This window comes from Salmo salar, chromosome 04 (assembly GCF_965601325.2).
Source record: "Salmo salar chromosome 04, fSalSal1, whole genome shotgun sequence".
In the NCBI taxonomy this organism is placed as follows: Eukaryota; Metazoa; Chordata; class Actinopteri; order Salmoniformes; family Salmonidae; genus Salmo; species Salmo salar.
In genome coordinates, this window is record NC_138294.1 from 55829130 (window position 1) to 55847563 (window position 18434).

The 18434-nt window shown below is 44.2% G+C and overlaps 1 protein-coding gene across 1 annotated transcript in view; it reads right to left on the minus strand.

Moving 5' to 3' along the window:
* Window positions 1-2395: 2395 nt before the first annotated feature.
* LOC106603344 (nectin-3-like protein) overlaps window positions 2396-18434 on the minus strand; it is a 67287-nt gene continuing 51248 nt past the window's right edge. The window contains exons 2-6 of the mRNA XM_014196904.3: window positions 15003-15350; window positions 13284-13583; window positions 10152-10269; window positions 9859-10010; window positions 2396-3386 (exon numbers count right to left, since the gene is read on the minus strand). Coding sequence (XP_014052379.1) covers window positions 2698-3386; window positions 9859-10010; window positions 10152-10269; window positions 13284-13583; window positions 15003-15350 — 1607 coding nt within the window. The 3' untranslated portion in view covers window positions 2396-2697. The remainder of the gene's footprint in view (window positions 3387-9858; window positions 10011-10151; window positions 10270-13283; window positions 13584-15002; window positions 15351-18434) is intronic.

Below are 18434 nucleotides of genomic sequence, written 5' to 3' on the forward strand. Positions count from 1 at the left end.
AAATGTCATTAATTTTATGAGCAAAAATAATGCTATCGTCAGAGAACAGAGAAAAGAGGATATGCCACAAAAACACAATGACTCAATCAAAACATTGTAAAAAAACAAAAAACAAAGGCAACAAACATCTCATTGAACAGAGGATCAAAACGGGCCTTGCACTTCTGTCTGTACATTTTATTTGATTACTTAACTGCTCTTCTGGGATAAGGCACCGGTCACATAACTGAACTCAGAGCAGTGAGTAACAGGAAATCTCACTAGACAGAACAACGATTCTCTATTTACTTCACAGTAGCACAGCTGAAATAACAACAGAAGTATTATGTCCATTCACTGTTTTCTAAACAGCCTTTAACAGACTGTCTATACATCCTACTCTATTTTTATGGGCATTTCAGATTCTATATAGAAAAGCACAAACAAATGGAGAGGAAGAGGGTGCTGACAGAATGTAGCTCCTGAACATAGGGACCTGTAATTGAATGTTTTTATTCTATTAAGGGCTGAACATCTCTGTATGAAGAGGTGATATACAACAAGTCAACTAATACTCAGTTGTAAGTCATTAGTTATCATTACTGTCCTGCTATCTGAGCTGGACCACCACACTGATACAGAAGATTGCAGAAGTAGTTCTAACCTATGACATCCTGCTGCAATGACAGCATCTACTGCTATGTGACAATACTGACGAGGTTGGCACTGGTACTAATAATACACTCACACATACGTGTGGAACAGCACATAATGACAATGTTTTGTGATTCGTATCCGTGCTATCCACTTAGCAACTGCAACACGTGTATGTGCCAGAAGGCTGTACATTCTTTTCCCTTTCTGTGGGTACCAAACCACAGACCAAGAAGAAATGAAATCTGGAATAACAAGTAAATACTGTCCACTTTTCCCTCTTTCCATCCTCCACCCCCCCCACCCCCCCCCACCCCACAGAAAGCTGATACTAAACATTGCCATTTGTACTAACTTTGGGTTGAAGGCAAACTCATGTCAACAAGAATAGTCAAATCAGATTCCCTAAAAACGATTTCATTTCATTTAAAGAATCATGAACTGGAAAGGCGCAAGAGTTCTGCCTTTGTTTACAAAGTAATTAACATAAAAAGGAAAATTGCTGCAGGTTTGCAATCAAAGCAATACCACAAGGCCTACCCAGTAGTGCATGTATAGTGAACTGAGCCCTAACCCCACATTACCTAGTTAACACCTCTGTCCTCTAGTTCAGAATGAAGGCATGGCCACACAGCATGGCTAGGCAATCCACACACCTTCCATGATGAGGATCAGAATCAGAGGAAAATACCTCCTGTATGAGGATCAGAATCAGAGGAAAATACCTCCTGTATGAGGATCAGAATCAGAGGAAAATACCTCCTGTATGAGGATCAGAATCAGAGGAAAATACCTCCTGTATGAGGATCAGAATCAGAGGAAAATACCTCCTGTATGAGGATCAGAATCAGAGGAAAATACCTCCTGTATGAGGATCAGAATCAGAGGAAAATACCTCCTGTATGAGGATCAGAATCAGAGGAAAATACCTCCTGTATGAGGATCAGAATCAGAGGAAAATACCTCCTGTATGAGGATCAGAATCAGAGGAAAATACCTCCTGTATGAGGATCAAAATCAGAGGACAATGCCTCCTGTATGAGGATCAAAATCAGAGGAAAATGCCTCCTGTATGAGGATCAAAATCAGAGGAAAATGCCTCCTGTATGAGGATCAAAATCAGAGGAAAATGCCTCCTGTATGAGGATCAAAATCAGAGGAAAATACCTCCTGTATGAGGATCAGAATCAGAGGAAAATACCTCCTGTATGAGGATCAAAATCAGAGGAAAATGCCTCCTGTATGAGGATCAAAATCAGAGGAAAATGCCTCCTGTATGAGGATCAAAATCAGAGGAAAATGCCTCCTGTATGAGGATCAGAATCAGAGGAAAATACCTCCTGTATGAGAAATGAAAAAGCATGTTGAAAAAGAGAACTACAGTACAGACAATATCCAAGCTTGAGAGAGAGAGATGTAGAGAGAGAGATGTAGACAGAGACAGACAGACAGAGAGACAGACAGAGAGACAGAGAGAGAGACGAGAGAGACAGAGAGAGAGAGACACAGAGAGAGAGAGACAGAGAGAGAGAGACAGAGAGAGAGAGACAGAGAGAGAGAGACAGAGAGAGCAGAGACAGAGAGAGAGAGACAGAGAGAGAGAGACAGAGAGAGAGACAGAGAGAGAGAGACAGAGAGAGAGACACAGAGAGAGAGAGACAGAGAGAGAGACAGAGAGAGAGACAGAGAGAGAGACAGAGAGAGAGACAGAGAGAGAGACAGAGAGAGAGACAGAGAGAGAGACAGAGAGAGAGACGAGAGAGAGACAGAGAGAGAGACAGAGAGAGAGACAGAGAGAGAGACAGAGAGAGAGACAGAGAGAGAGACAGAGAGAGAGACAGAGAGAGAGACAGAGAGAGAGACAGAGAGAGAGACAGAGAGAGACAGAGAGAGAGACAGAGAGAGAGACAGAGAGAGAGACAGAGAGAGATGTAGCGAGGCAGAACGTGAGTATTCTCTTTGTTAAATAATGTATGAAATCCTCCTGTGATTTCTGTGCTGTGGTCTCTCTTCTCTCTGGTGGCAGAGTCTGTTGGCAGGGTAGGGTGCCTGGTTGTGGTGGGATCAGACGTACCACTCCCTGCGTGAGATCACGGAGCCATCCATATGAGAGACATAGTCCCCCTCGGCCCCGCTGTCATAGCAGTCATCCGACAGGTAGGGGGAGCCAGTGCTCAGTGGGTGTGACGGGGCAGCGTATCTAGCACGGCCTGTCTGGTGGGGGCTGGGGTAGCTACGCAGGTGGTCAGGGTGGTCTCCGTTCCTCATCGCCCTCGTGAGGCCGTTGGGCTGGTACTCCGGTTCTCTGTGGTTGTTTATGATGGTTGTTGATGTTGGATGCAGGTGGAGGCGTTCGCGGTCCCGCACGTGGTTGCGTTCGCGGTCGCCCCACTCTTCGCGGTCCTTGTCTAGGTAGACGTTATTGGCAGGCTTAGTGGGGTGGAGCTTGTGCTGTGGAGGAGCCTTCTGCATGTCTGAAGGCCCTAGGTACTGCTTAGTGTAGTAGTCCCCGCGGAAGGTCTGCCGTTGCCGTAGGTAACAGACTCCGCCCACTACCAGCAGCAGAAGGAGGAACAAGGCTCCGCCCACAGCCCCGCCCACGATGGTGCCCAGGTGGTTGTCGGGGGGCAGGGCTGCCAGGGTGGGGGAGGTGAAGAGGACCCGTCGCTTGTCTCCCACAGAGGTGGATGAGGAGGCAGAGCCGGTTAGGACAGGCGCAGGGGTGGTGGAGGGCATGGAGGTGGTGGGAGGATCTAATGGAGGGAGGCAGGTAGGAGTAGAGGGGGAAAGGAGGGTCAGGCAGGGAGGTAGGAGTAAAGGGGGAAAGGAGGGTCAGGGAGGGAGGTAGGGGTAGAGGGGGAAAGGAGGGTCAGGGAGTGAGGTAGGAGTAAAGGGGAAAGGAGGGTCAGGCAGGGAGGTAGGAGTAGAGGGGGAAAGGAGGGTCAGGCAGGGAGGTTGGAGTAGAGGGGGAAAGGAGGGTCAGGGAGTGAGGTAGGAGTAGAGGGGGAAAGGAGGGTCAGGGAGGGAGGTAGGAGTAGAGGGGGAAAGGAGGGTCAGGCAGGGAGGTAGGAGTAGAGGGGGAAAGGAGGGTCAGGCAGGGAGGGAGGAGTAGAGGGGGAAAGGAGGGTCAGGCAGGGAGGTTGGAGTAGAGGGGGAAAGGAGGGTCAGGGAGTGAGGTAGGAGTAGAGGGGGAAAGGAGGGTCAGGGAGGGAGGTAGGAGTAGAGGGGGAAAGGAGGGTCAGGCAGGGAGGTAGGAGTAGAGGGGGAAAGGAGGGTCAGGCAGGGAGGGAGGAGTAGAGGGGGAAAGGAGGGTCAGGCAGGGAGGGAGGAGTAGAGGGGGAAAGGAGGGTCAGGCAGGGAGGGAGGAGTAGAGGGGGAAAGGAGGGTCAGGCAGGGAGGTAGGAGTAGAGGGGGAAAGGAGGGTCAGGCAGGGAGGGAGGAGTAGAGGGGGAAAGGAGGGTCAGGCAGGGAGGGAGGAGTAGAGGGGGAAAGGAGGGTCATGGAGGGAGGGATAGAAATACAGACAGAAAAGTAGAGAATGTCAATGCCAACTACATCAGCATATTACTGAAAGGAGATAGGTTGACATGAAAACACTACCAACATTTCTACATTTAAAATGACATGTTCATAACAGCCTCTGGTTTGCATTGGCATGTTGTCTGTACAAAGTATGTTGTTACGTCTTGACATACCAGATAGAAGTTCCCTTTCAAAACGTATAGATGTGGTAAATTAAGTTGATGTCTTGGGACTAAGCTAATGTACCCAAAATGACATGCAGTCTATAGCAGCCAAGTGTGCTGCAGGCAGAGCTGTAGCAATCCAGAGAGTGTTATGTGATTAGTGTAGTAATGGTCAATTCTAAAAGTAAGGTAAGGCAGAGGGATGTTGATGTTACTAGTCTAGGAACCAGAGATGAGTGATCAGGAAACTAAATCTACAAAAACACATTCTTAAACAAATCATCAGTTGAAGTGAATGTTGCCTGGCTTTTGTTATTGTCTGTAACACCTTATTTGAAGTAGTACTGTATAAGTGGTTAATAATGCAAAAAGGGCGAATCACTCCTTCACAATTCAGCCAATTTGAACAACTGTTTTGGGCAAATGCGTTAATGACTTGATCCAGATCTTCAAATACTCCCTAGAATGTTCTTTGGGCCAGATGAACCATGATCAAGCACCCTTCATCAACAGCTTAGTATCACAGATGGGACATGCTGTTACATCTCTGGTCAATCTGCTCTCCTTATTCCATCTGCTAGTATTTCTGTCTGGACTTGCTGAGTCTGTACTGAACCATTGTGGTTATGGTTGGATTAGGACTGAGTGACGTGTCCACTGCATCATGTGTGAACGGTTCCCTGTAAAAGTGTTGTTGTGAAGTTGTTCAAACAGGGACATAAGATGACACTGCAGTCTTAGTTCCTAGTTCCAGGTCAGATGTCTGTGGAGATATCGATCTCTGACGTCACGGCCCTGTGAATTCCACTTGAACCATGCGACACCACGCGGAGACACTGCATGAATGTGTGGGCGTGCACACACACACACAACCACCCTCCCAGAGGCGTGCACACACACACACACACACACCACCACCCTCCCAGAGGCGTGCACACACACACCACCACCCTCCCAGAGGCGTGCACACACACACACCACCACCCCTCCCAGAGGCGTGCACACACACACCACCACCCTCCCAGAGGCGTGCACCACCACACACACACCACCACCCTCCCAGAGGCGTGCGCACACACACACCACCACCCTCCCAGAGGCGTGCACACACACACACACCACCACCCCTCCCAGAGGCGTGCACACACACACACACCACCACCCTCCCAGAGGCGTGCGCACACACACACCACCACCCTCCCAGAGGCGTGCGCACACACACACCACCACCCTCCCAGAGGCGTGCGCACACACACACCACCACCCTCCCAGAGGCGTGCACACCACACACACACCCACCACCCTCCCAGAGGCGTGCACACACACACACACCACCACCCTCCCAGAGGCGTGCACACACACACACACCACCACCCTCCCAGAGGCGTGCACACACACACACACACACCACCCTCCCAGAGGCGTGCACACACACACACACACACCACCCTCCCAGAGGCGTGCACACACACACACACACACACACACCACCCTCCCAGAGGCGTGCACACACACACACACACACACACCACCACCCTCCCAGAGGCGTGCGCACACACACACCACCACCCTCCCATAGGCGTGCACACAGCGAAAACACACCACACACAAAACCACAGAGCTCCTCTCAAAGGGAAAAGCAACAAAAAAGGTTTAATAAATAATGAATAGGAGTTGAAAAGAGCTGGTGAATGTTATGAATCTGGGACATCCTCATCTCTCAGTCAAGGCTGCACGTTTCTGCCTTTCACTGCATGACAGAGAGAGTGAGAGGAAAGAGAGACAGAAAGAGGTAGAGATGGAGGAGAGGGAAACAGCAGAGAGAGAGAGGGAGGGAGAGAGACGGAGCATAGAGATGTACAGTATAGAGGTCGACCGATTATGATTTTTCGACGCCGATACCGATTATTGGAGGGCCAAAAAAAGCCGATACCGATTCAATCGGCCGAATTTAAAATGTCTTTGTAATAATGACAATTACAACAATACTGAATGAACACTTATTTTAACTTAATATAATACATCAAAATCAATTTAGCCTCAAATAAATAATGAAACATGTTCCATTTGCTTTAAATAATGCAAAAACAAAGTGTTGGAGAAGAAATTAAAAGTGCAATATGTGCCATGTTAGAAAGCTAACGTTTAAGTTCCTTGCTCAGAACATGAGAACATATGAAAGCTGGTGGTTCCTTTTAACATGAGTCTTCAATTCCCAGGTAAGAAGTTTTAGGTTGTAGTTATTATAGGAATTATAGGACTATTTCTCTCTATACCATTTGTATTTCATATACCTTTGACTATTGGATGTTCTTATAGGCACTTTAGTATTGCCAGTGTAACAGTATAGCTTCCGTCCCTCTCCTCGCTCCTACCTGGGCTCGAACCAGGAACACATCGACAACAGCCACCCTCGAAGCAGCGTTACCCATGCCAGAGCAAGGGGAACAACTACTCCAAGTCTCAGAGCGAGTGACGTTTGAAACGCTATTAGGGCGCACCCCGCTAACTAGCTAGCCATTTCACATCGGTTACACCAGCCTAATCTCGGGAGTTGATAGGCTTGAAGTCATAAACAGTGCAATGCTTGAAGCATTGCGAAGAGCTGCTGGCAAAACGCACGAAAGTGCTGTTTGATTGAATGCTTACGAGCCTGCTGGTGCCTATGTGACAGGTTAAAGGAAATACTCATAGCCTGTTATACATTCAAAAGTATTAGTAAGTTCATAGTATGTGAGGATCTTAAAACATCTAAGGTTAAAAAGATCATGCATTCTGTATTAATTGATAGATGGATAACATTCATATAATTGTGTTAAAAAGTTCAAATCCATCAAGCGTACAAAGGGTAAGAATTGTAAAAGGAATGTGTAAACGTTATATTGATTACTTTATTTTGTGGTGCCTTATTGAAGGGGAAAAGTGTTAATCTGTGATCTACTAAATGCTCTTAATCTATGAGCCTGAGATCGATTGCTCTGGTCTCCACCCAAGTTCGTGGGGAAATCGCCGTCTTTTCCTTATTGCAGTAAAAGTTCTCAGTGAGGAAACAATACCGTATCACTCTCGTGATTATTTCTCCCCTTTTTCAGGTACGTCATTTAAATGTAATAACTCGCTAACATGTCAAGAGTGTTTAAGGGGTGTCTTAGTAACATCTTGAGGAAGTTCGAGTTAAGTTTGCAGAGTAATATGAGCCCTGCTCGGTTGCAGCGAAGGCTAGCTTTGTACTGAGAGTAGCTGCCATTTTATGTCGATCGTGAATGAACATGTGCGTTGTTAATAAGATATGTTGCGGTGTTATTTGTATAATGGTTTTTCAAACACTTTATTGACTGTTGATAAATTGAGTTATGGTTTACTGAGTTAAAGCTTTGTGCTTGACAGTTATATTGAAATTAGTGTATGTTTCAGTGAATTACAGTGTATACTGTTGTGACTTGAATAAGCCTTGTACCCTACAACACTAGCTCTTTCCTGTAGATCTGTTGTTTTGTAAAATGTGTTACTTTTGTAAAATGTGTTACTTTGGTAAAATGATTGCAGTAAAAGTTCTCAGTGAGGAAACAATACCGTATCACCTACCACCGCTCAGTCAGACTGCTCTATCAAATCATAGACTTAATTATAATATAATAAACACACAGAAATACGAGCCTTAGGTCATTAATATGGTCGAATCCGGAAACTATCATCTCGAAAACAAAACGTTTATTCTTTCAGTGAAATACAGTACCGGTCTGTATTTTATCTAACGGGTGGCATCCCTAAGTCTAAATATTCCTGTTACATTGCACAACCTTCAATGGTATGTCATAATTACGTAAAATTCTGGCAAATTAGTTTGCAACAAGCCAGGCGGCCCAAACTGTTGCATATACCCTGACTCTGAGTGCAATAAATAAAGCTGAAATAAATAAAGCTGAAAAAAAAAAGAGAAGTGACAATTTCACCTGATTAATATTGCCTGCTAACCTGGATTTCTTTTAGCTAAATATGCAGGTTTAAAAATATATACTTCTGTGTATTGATTTTAAGAAAGGCATTGATGTTTATGGTTAGGTACAGTCGTGCAACGATTGTGCTTTTTTCGCAAATGCGCTTTTGCTAAATCGTCCCCCATTTGGCGAAGTTGGCTGTCTTTGTTAGGAAGAAATAGTCTTCACAGTTCGCAACGAGCCAGGCGGCCCAAACTGCTGCATATACCCTGACTCTGTTGCAGAGGTGACACATTTTCCCTAGTTAAAAGAAATTCATGTTAGCAGGCAATATTAACTAAATATGCAGGTTTAAAAATATATACTTGTGTATTGATTTTAAGAAAGACATTGATGTTTATGGTTAGGTACACGGAGCAACGACAGTCCTTTTTCGCGAATACGCACAGCATCGATTATATGCAACGCAGGACACGCTAGATAAACTAGTAATATCATCAACCATGTGTAGTTAACTAGTGATTATGATTGATTATTTTTTATAAGATAAGTTTAATGCTAGCTAGCAACTTACCTTGGCTTCTTACTGCATTCTCGTAACAGGCAGGCTCCTCGTGGAGTGCAATGTAAAGCAGGTGGTTAGAGCGTTGGACTAGTTAACCGTAAGGTTGCAAGATTGAATCCCCGAGCTGACAAGGTAAAAATCTGTCGTTCTGCCCCTGAACAAGGCAGTTAACCCACCGTTCCTAGGCCGCCATTGTAAATAAGAATGTGTTCTTAACCGATTTGCCTAGTTAAATAAAAGGTGTAATAACAAATAAAAAATAATCATAAAATAAATAATCAAAATCGGCATATCGGTGTCCAAAAATACCGATTGTTATGAAAACGTGAAATCGGCCCTAATTAATCAGCCATTCCGATTAATCGGTCGACCTCTAGTACAGTAGTGAACGTGATATTGAAATGAAAGCTCCATTACGGAGGGGAAGAGAGGTTTAGGGCCAAAGTGGCTCATATTGCACAGCAGAGAGACAGAGACACATGCCAGGCCAGGGGAACGACAGAGGAGACATAGCAGAGGAGAGTGGAGGACTGAGTTAGTGGTCTGGGGGATGAGCAGACATGGGCTTGGCCAGAGAACCAGGGAGATCTCCTCTCCTGTTGAACATCTGGAGACCTAATCAAGACTAATCAGGGCCTTATTAAGACTAACATCTGAGGACCGGAAATAAATTGGCCCTGACACAGCATGGCACCTCGCCTCATTTCAAACACGGCCACACCCTCAAGCTTAGACAGACTAGGGTCTAGAATGACAAAATGCTGGACAGATCATGTTTTTTTTTATTTTATTTTTATGTAAATGCTGTTGTTACAAAAGCATAACATTTAACATTTAAAAAGTGTTTAGTAGCAGGAGCCACAAAGACAGCATTATCCATACAGATAAATCCTGACTCATCTCTATGCTATTATGTTGACACCGAAAGCTTCAAGGCCAGAATATGTTTAAAGGTTCTCCCTAAGAGAGACAGGAAGAATACGTGTGGAATAACAAGCTGCGTGCACATTCAGCAGCGTTTGTTCCCTCCGCTCACCTTGTATGCGTATCCGCAGGTCCCTGCTGCGTAGGTTGATGTCATTGGCAACCTCACACCTGTAGACTCCAGAGTCATTCCGTTGGAGGGGTCTCAGAAACAGCAACGTGTTGTTCACTATCTCCACCCCCTCTGGCATTTTCCCGTCCAGTCTTGGATATCCACACACAATTACATGAAATGAAAGGCAGACGGACACAATTATACACAAACACTGGTTCAACGTTCAATCTGCAGTGGGAACAAATTTGTGCACATAAAAACACGAGCAGCGAGCGCACACACTCACACACCTGATCCATGTGAAGTGGTGTGCTGGTGGGTTTGCGTTGGCTTTGCAGGTCAGTTGGATGTTCTCACGGCCCACATACCAGTCACCGTCATAACCTACCACCACGATGTCTGGGGCGTCTGCAGAGACACGACACAGAGAAGGGGCAACAGACAGAACCTGAAAAAGTGGAAAACTCAACCACCCCCAACATTTTTTGAGTGAAATTACATGAATCAATCAAATCAAGTCTGATGAAATTCCAGCATCATAGACATGACATACAGTACTAGTCAAAAGTTGACACACCTACTCATGCAAGGGTTTTTCTTTATTTTTACTATTTTCTACATTGTAGAATAATAGTGAAGACATCGAAACTATGAAATAACACATATGGAATCATGTAGTAACCAAAAAAGTGTTCAACAAATCAAAACGTATTTTAAATTTGAGATTCTTCAAAGTAGCCACCCTTTGCCTTGATGACTGCTTTGCACATTCTTGTCATTCTCTCAACCAGCTTCATGAGGTAGTCACCTGGAATGCATTTCAATTAACAGGTGTGCCTTGTTAAAAGTTAATTTGTGAATTTTTTTTCCTTAACCTCTATGGGCTAGGTGGGACGCAAGCGTCCCACCCGTGGTGCACTCCATCAACAGCAGGTGCATTTCAAGAGCGGCAAATTTGAATCCAAATAAATGTCAAAATTCAAATTTTTCAAACATACAACTATTTTACACCCTTTGAAAGATAAACATCTCCTTAATCTAACCACGTTTTACGATTTCAAAAAGGTTTTACGGCGAAAGCATAAATTTAGAGTATGTTAGGACAGTACATTTACAAGAGTTGTGTGTAATGTTGTGCCAATTCAAAGACAGGCGTCACCAAAACCATAAAATCAGCTAAAATTATGCACTAACCTTTTACAATCTCCAACAGATGACACTCCTAGGACATTGTGTTAGACAATGCATGCATTTTTAGTTCTATCAAGTTCATATTTATATCCAAAAACAGCGTTTTACTGTGGCATTGATGTTCAGGAAATCGTTTCCTTCCAATAACCGGCATTCAAGTCAGCACCACAAATTAAATAATTAAAATTAGAAAACATTGGTAAAATATTATATTGTCATTTAAAGAATTATACATTTACATCTCTTGAACGCAATCAACTTGCCATATTTAAAAATAACCTTACTGGGAAATCACACTTTGCAATAATCTGAGCACTGCGCCCAGAAAAATACGCGTTGCGATACAGACTAGCCGCCATGTTGGGGAGATCTAAAATCGAAAATACTACGTAAATAATCCATTACCTTTGATTCTCTTCATCAGATGTCACTTCCAGGTATCACAGGTCCATAACGAATGTAGTTTTGTTCAAAAAAGCTCATAATTTATGTCCAAAAATCTCCGTCTTGTTAGCACATGATCTAAGCCCGCCGGACTTCACTTCATGAACGAGGGGAAAAAATATATTTACGTTCGTTCAAACATGTCAAACGTTGTATAGCATAAATCATTAGGGCCTTTTTTAACCAGAACATGAATAATATTCAAGGTGGACGAATGCATTCTCTTTTATAACGTATTGGAACGAGGGTACCCAACATGAACTCGCGCGCCAGGTGTCTAATGGGCCATCATCGTTCCATGGCTCTTGTTCGGTCAGATCTCCCTCCAGAAGACTCAAAACACTTTGTAAAGGCTGGTGACATCTAGTGGAAGCAATAGGAAGTGCCAAAATATTCCTCAGCCCCTGTGTTTTTCAATGGCATAGGTTTAAAGGTAATACAACACATCAGGTATCCACTTCCTGTCAGAATCTGTCTCAGGGTTTTGCCTGCCAAATGAGTTCTGTTATACTCACAGACACCATTCAAACAGTTTTAGAAACTTTAGGGTGTTTTCTATCCATATATAATAAGTATATGCATATTCTAGTTACTGGGTAGGATTAGTAACCAGATGAAATCGGGTACATTTTTTTATCCAGCCGTGCAAATACTGCCCCCTAGCCCTAACAGGTTAATGCGTTTGAGCCAATCAGTTGTGTTGTTACAAGGTAGGGGTGGTATACAGAATATAGCCCTATTTGGTAAAAGACCAAGTCCATATTATGGCAAGAACAGATCAAATAAGCAAAGAGAAACGACAGTCCATAATTACTTTAAGACATCAAGGTCAGTCAATCCAGAAAATGTCAAGAACTTTGAACGTTTCTTCAAATGCAGTCGCAAAAACCATCAAGCAATATGATGAAACTGGCTCTCATGAGGACCGCCACAGGAAAGGAAGACCCAGAGTTACCTCTGCTGTAGAGGATATGTTCATTAGAGTCAACTGCACCTCAGATTGCAGCCCAAATAAATGCTTCACAGAGTTTAAGTAACAGACACAACATCATCTGTTCAGAGGAGACTGTGTGAATCAGGCCTTCATGGTCAAATTGCTACAAAGAAACCACTACTAAAGGACACCAATTGGAAGATAATTGCTTGGGCCAAGAAAAACGAGCAATGGACATTAGACCGGTGGAAATCTGTCCAAATTTGAGATTTTTGGTTCCAACCGCTGTGTCTTTGTGAGACGCAGAGTAGGTGAACGGATGATCTCCGCATGTGTGGTTCCCACCGTGAAGCATGGAGGAGGAGGTGTGATGGTGTGAGGGTGCTTTGCTGGTGACACTGATTTAATTAAAATTCATGGCATACAACCAGCATGGCTACCACTGCATTATGCAGCAATATGCCATCCCATCTGGTTTGTGCTTAGTGGGACTATCATTTGTTTTCAACAGGACAATGACCCAAAACACACCTCCAGGCTGTTTAAGGGCTATTTGACCAAGGAGAGTAATGGAGTGCTGCATCAGATGACCTGGCCTCTACAAACACAATGTGTTATATCCTAGTTGAGGTCTTCACTAAAAACAGTAAAAATTAAGAAAAACCCTTGAATGAGTAGGTGTGTCCAAACCGTTGACTAGTACTGTCTGTGTGAATGATTCTGAACAGAAAAGGCAGTATCCTGTGTTGAATCACACACACACACACACACACACACACACACACACACACACACACACACACACACACACAGACACACAGACACAGAGACACAGAGAGAGAGAGAGACTCACACTGCACGTTGAGCTGGTAGGGGATCCTGAAGTCTGTGTGCAGGGCAGGATGACGCACCACACAGGTGAGGGCGTGACCCTGGACGTGGCGGGTGGGCTGCCACAGGTAGCGCACCTGGGTGCTGGTTGTGCCATTTGCCTCGTCCTGCAGCGACACCTCTGATTGCCCAAACAGGTCCGTCTCCCAGGAGACTTCGGCGGGGGGCCGGGCCCGCTCAGCGATGCAGGTGGCCACCACCGTTTCATTGCCCTCGTCGATCAGAGCCACCGAGCCAGCCGACACGTACACCCTGGGCTCCACTGAGAGAGAGAGAGAGAGAGAGAGAGAGAGAGAGAGAGAGAGAGAGAGAGAGAGAAGGGGTGAGGAAATATGGATAGAAAGGGTTGTAGTGTTCAGTCAGTGTTCCAGTATCTTCTAGGGCAGGGGTCCCCAATTACATTCAGCCATGGGCCGATTTTTCCTTGAGCGGTTGGTCGGGGGGCTGGAAAATAGTTAGAAATCATTTTTACACTACAAATTGACCACAAAAATCCCAAACAGATAGTGTGTAGTATTTGACAAAAACAGAATCATTTCAAACCTTGATTACATTGGGATACGATCACGTTTTAATTTATGCGTGAGAATATTTGCAAACTGATTTCCTAAATTAACATCACTTTGAGATGATTTTACAGTCTTACATCCAAAAACGAAAATTCTAAATACACAAATATATATATATTCCGATTTTGTTGTCGTGGGCCGCCTATCGGGGAACCCTGCTCTAGGGAGCAGAGTTCCTGAGTAGGGTCTGGAAGTGGTTCAGTCATTCACCAAGCTCGTTTCCTTCTTTCCATCACTCTTTCTTTCAACCGCCTCCCTCCTTTCCCCTGTCCTACTACGCAGTAGCAGCTCAGAGACTTACCGTAACCATTCAAAAACAGTGTGTGTAAGCCATGGCCTTGCCTGGAATAATACATCTAACCCCGACTCTTACTCACCGGGACCCTTTAAAAGAGGGGCGTCTCAATTGTGCAACAGACACACAAAACGTATTGCCCACCACATTCCTCTAGCTCCAATTATAGCAGCCTGTTCCTGTACGCCCATCCCTCGCTCCTTTACCCCTCCTCTCACGCAACTGTACCCAACTGTCATACCGTTCTCATTGCAATGCCCCTTCAACCAACCCTTATTCCAACCACTCGTCCTCACTACCTTCCATCCTTTCTCTCCACTCTCCCTCTGGCCCAGTGACGTGAGTATGATCCTCTCCCCCACAATAGCCATGTGTAGTTCATACATTTCTACAAGAGGCTTTTTACTAAGATACAGGATTACGTTTCAGAATATTACAAGCACACCATCAGCCATACAAACACACACTTACAAGAGGTGTGTTGCACAGAGAGACAGACACTAGAGGTGGGTCATATGGCCAAAAATCCAGATTGTGATAAATTGCCTGAATTGATGAGATAATTATAATTTAAAATTATCTTTTAAACTAATACTACTGGTTGTAGACATCAATTGTCCCATTAACAATCACCCATATTAGCAAACTTATTTCATTTCAAACTTCACATTTCTCTAGTATAGGCTACTTATAATGAACAACATCAGCAAAATGCCTGTGATAAGTGATCGGTATAGTCAGTGTCAATCATTTCCGGTTTATCGTCCCAGCTCTAATTGGCACCCACACAACCCAACACAAGCACACACACTCCTACCGAGCACGCTGACAGTGGTGGAGGCCTGTGTGTTGCCCAGGGGGAAGGTGGCCACCTTGCAGGTGTACACTCCAATGTCCTCAAAGCCCACATCCTCCAGTACGATGGTGGCGTCATGGGAGGAGGGCGAGCGGAAGGACAGGCGGCGCACGTAGTTTGGGGGGATCGAGATGCCGAACACGGGATTGTACACCGCCACAGTCACTGAGCCTGTGGGGAGCCGGCGCTCCCAGGAACTCTGGGTAAGACTGAGGTTGGCCCCCACCTCCACGCTACAGCCCAACGTCACATTCTTCCCCAATACAGCACTCACCTTCTGGGGCACCAACACCTGACTGCCCCCCACACCTGGAGCACAGAGAGGGAGAGAATGAAAGAGAAAACGATTAGTTTCACCATCAACCATTTTTCTGAAGAACTGCTGTAAGTATCAAAACAAAAGAATAACCACATTCCCCTGTGGTTAGTCACAAAGTATAATCAAAAGAGTTGTACTTATGTTGGGCAGTGAAACATAAGCCTGTGTGCAGTGTGTATGGCTGTAAATGTAATATGCCCACTGATGATAAAGGACTGTGGCAATAGCATTCGGACTTCCCCTCGACACACTACACCTCCATCTGTCTCCCAGTTGGACATCATTTACTCTAATAACATCACATTGTATTGGTCACATACACGTGTTTAGCAGATGTTACTGGTCACATACACGTGTTTAGCAGATGTTATTGGTCACATACACGTGGTTAGCAGATGTTACTGGTCACATACACGTGGTTAGCAGATGTTACTGGTCACATACACGTGTTTAGCAGATGTTACTGGTCACATACACGTGTTTAGCAGATGTTATTGGTCACATACACGTGGTTAGCAGATGTTACTGGTCACATACACGTGGTTAGCAGATGTTACTGGTCACATACACGTGGTTAGCAGATGTTACTGGTCACATACACGTGTTTAGCAGATGTTACTGGTCACATACACGTGTTTAGCAGATGTTACTGGTCACATACACGTGGTTAGCAGATGTTATTGGTCACATACACGTGGTTAGCAGATGTTATTGGTCACATACACGTGGTTAGCAGATGTTATTGGTCACGTACACGTGGTTAGCAGATGTTATTGGTCACATACACGTGGTTAGCAGATGTTATTGGTCACATACACGTGGTTAGCAGATGTTATTGGTCACATACACGTGGTTAGCAGATGTTATTGGTCACGTACACGTGGTTAGCAGATGTTATTGGATACATACACGTGGTTAGCTAGAGGTTATTGGTCACATACACGTGGTTAGCAGATGTTATTGGTCACATACACGTGTTTAGCGGGTGTAGTGAAATAGTTGTGCTTCTGGCTCTGACAGAGCAGCAATATCTATCAAGTAATATCTAACAATTTCACAACATATACCCAATACACACAAATCTAAGTCAAGGAATGGAATAAAGAATATATAAATATATGGACGAACAATGTCAGAGCGGCATAGACTAAGATACAGTAGAATAGAATACAGTATATACATATGAGATGAGTAATGCAAAATATGTAAATATTATTAGTGACTAGTGTTCCATTTATTAAAGTGGCCAGTGATTTCAAGTCTATGTACAGTTGAAGTCGGAAGTTTACATACACTTAGGTTGGAGTCATTAAAACTTGTTTTCAACCACTCCACAAGTTTCTTGTTAACAAACTATAGTTTTGGCAAGTCTGTTAAGACATCTACTTTGTGCATGACACAAGCAATTTGTCCAACAATTGTTTACAGACAGATTATTTCACTTATAATTCACTGTATCACAATTCCAGTGGGTCAGAAGTTTACATACACTAAGTTGACTGTGCCTTTAAACAGCTTGGAAAATTCCAGAAAATGATGTCATTGCTTTAGAAGCTTCTGATAGGCTAATTGACATAATTTGAGTCAATTGGAGGTGTACCTGTGGATGGATTTCAAGGCCTACCTTCAAACTCAGTGCCTCTTTGCTTGACATCATGGGAAAATCAAAAATAATCAGCCAAGACCTCAGAAAAAAAAATGGTAGACCTCAACAAGTCTGGTTCATCCTTGGGAGCAATTTTCAAACGCCTGAAGGTACCACGTTCATCTGTACAAACAATAGTACGCAAGTATAAACACCATAGGACCACGCAGCCGTCATACCGCTCAGGAAGTAGACACATTCTGTCTTCTAGAGATGAACGTACTGTGGTGTGAAAAGTGCAAATCAATCCCAGAACAACAGCAAAGGACCTTGTGAAGATGCTGGAGGAAACACATACACAAGTATCTATATCCACAGTAAATCGAGTCCTATATCGACATAACCTGAAAGGCCGCTCAGCAAGGAAGAAGCCACTGCTCCATAACCGCCATAAAAAAGCCAGACTACTGTTTGCAACTGCACATGGGGACAAAGATCGTATTTTTGGAGAAATGTCCTCTGGTCTGATGAAACAAAAATTGAACTGTTTGGCCATAATGACCATCGTTATGTTTGGAGGAAAAAGGGGAGGCTTGCAAGCCAAAGAACACCATCCCAACCGTGAAGCACGGGGATGAAAGCATCATGTTGTGGGGGTGCTTTGCTGCAGGAGGGACTGGTGCACTTCACAAAATAGATGGCATCACGAGGCAGGAAAATTATGTAGATATATTGAAGCAACATTTCAAGACATCAGTCAGGAAGTTAAAGCTTGGTCGCAAATGGGTCTCCAAATGGACAATGACCCCAAGCATACTTCCAGAGTTGTGGCAAAATGGCTTAAGGACAACAAAGTCATGGTATTGGAGTGGCCATCACAAAGCCCTGACCTCAATCCTATAGAAAATTTGTGGGCAGAACTGAAAAAGCGTGCGCAAGCAAGGAGGCCTATGAACCTGACTTAGTTACACCAGCTCTGTCAGGAGGAATGGGCCAAAACCTATTGTGGGAAGCTTTTGGAAGGCTACCCAAAACATTTGACCCAAGTTAAACAATTTAAAGGCAATGCTACAAAATACTAATTGAGTGTATGTAAACTTCTGACCCACTGGGAATTTTTTATTACATTTTTTTATTTCACCTTTATTTAACCAGGTAAGCTAGTTGAGAACAAGTTCTCATTTACAACTGCGACCTGGCCAAGATAAGGCAAAGCAGTGCGACAGAAACAACAGAGTTACACATGGAATAAACAAGAGGTCAATAACACAATAGAAAAAAAGAAAGTCTATATACAGTGTGTGCAAATGGCATGAGGAGGTAAGGCAATAAATAGGCCATAGTAGCAAAGTAATTACAATTTAGCAGATTAACACTGGAGTGATAGATGAGCAGATGATGATGAGCAGATGGTGTGTAAGTAGTGATACTGGTGTGCAAAAGAGCAGCAAAGTAAATAAAAACAATATGGGGATGAGGTAGGTAGATT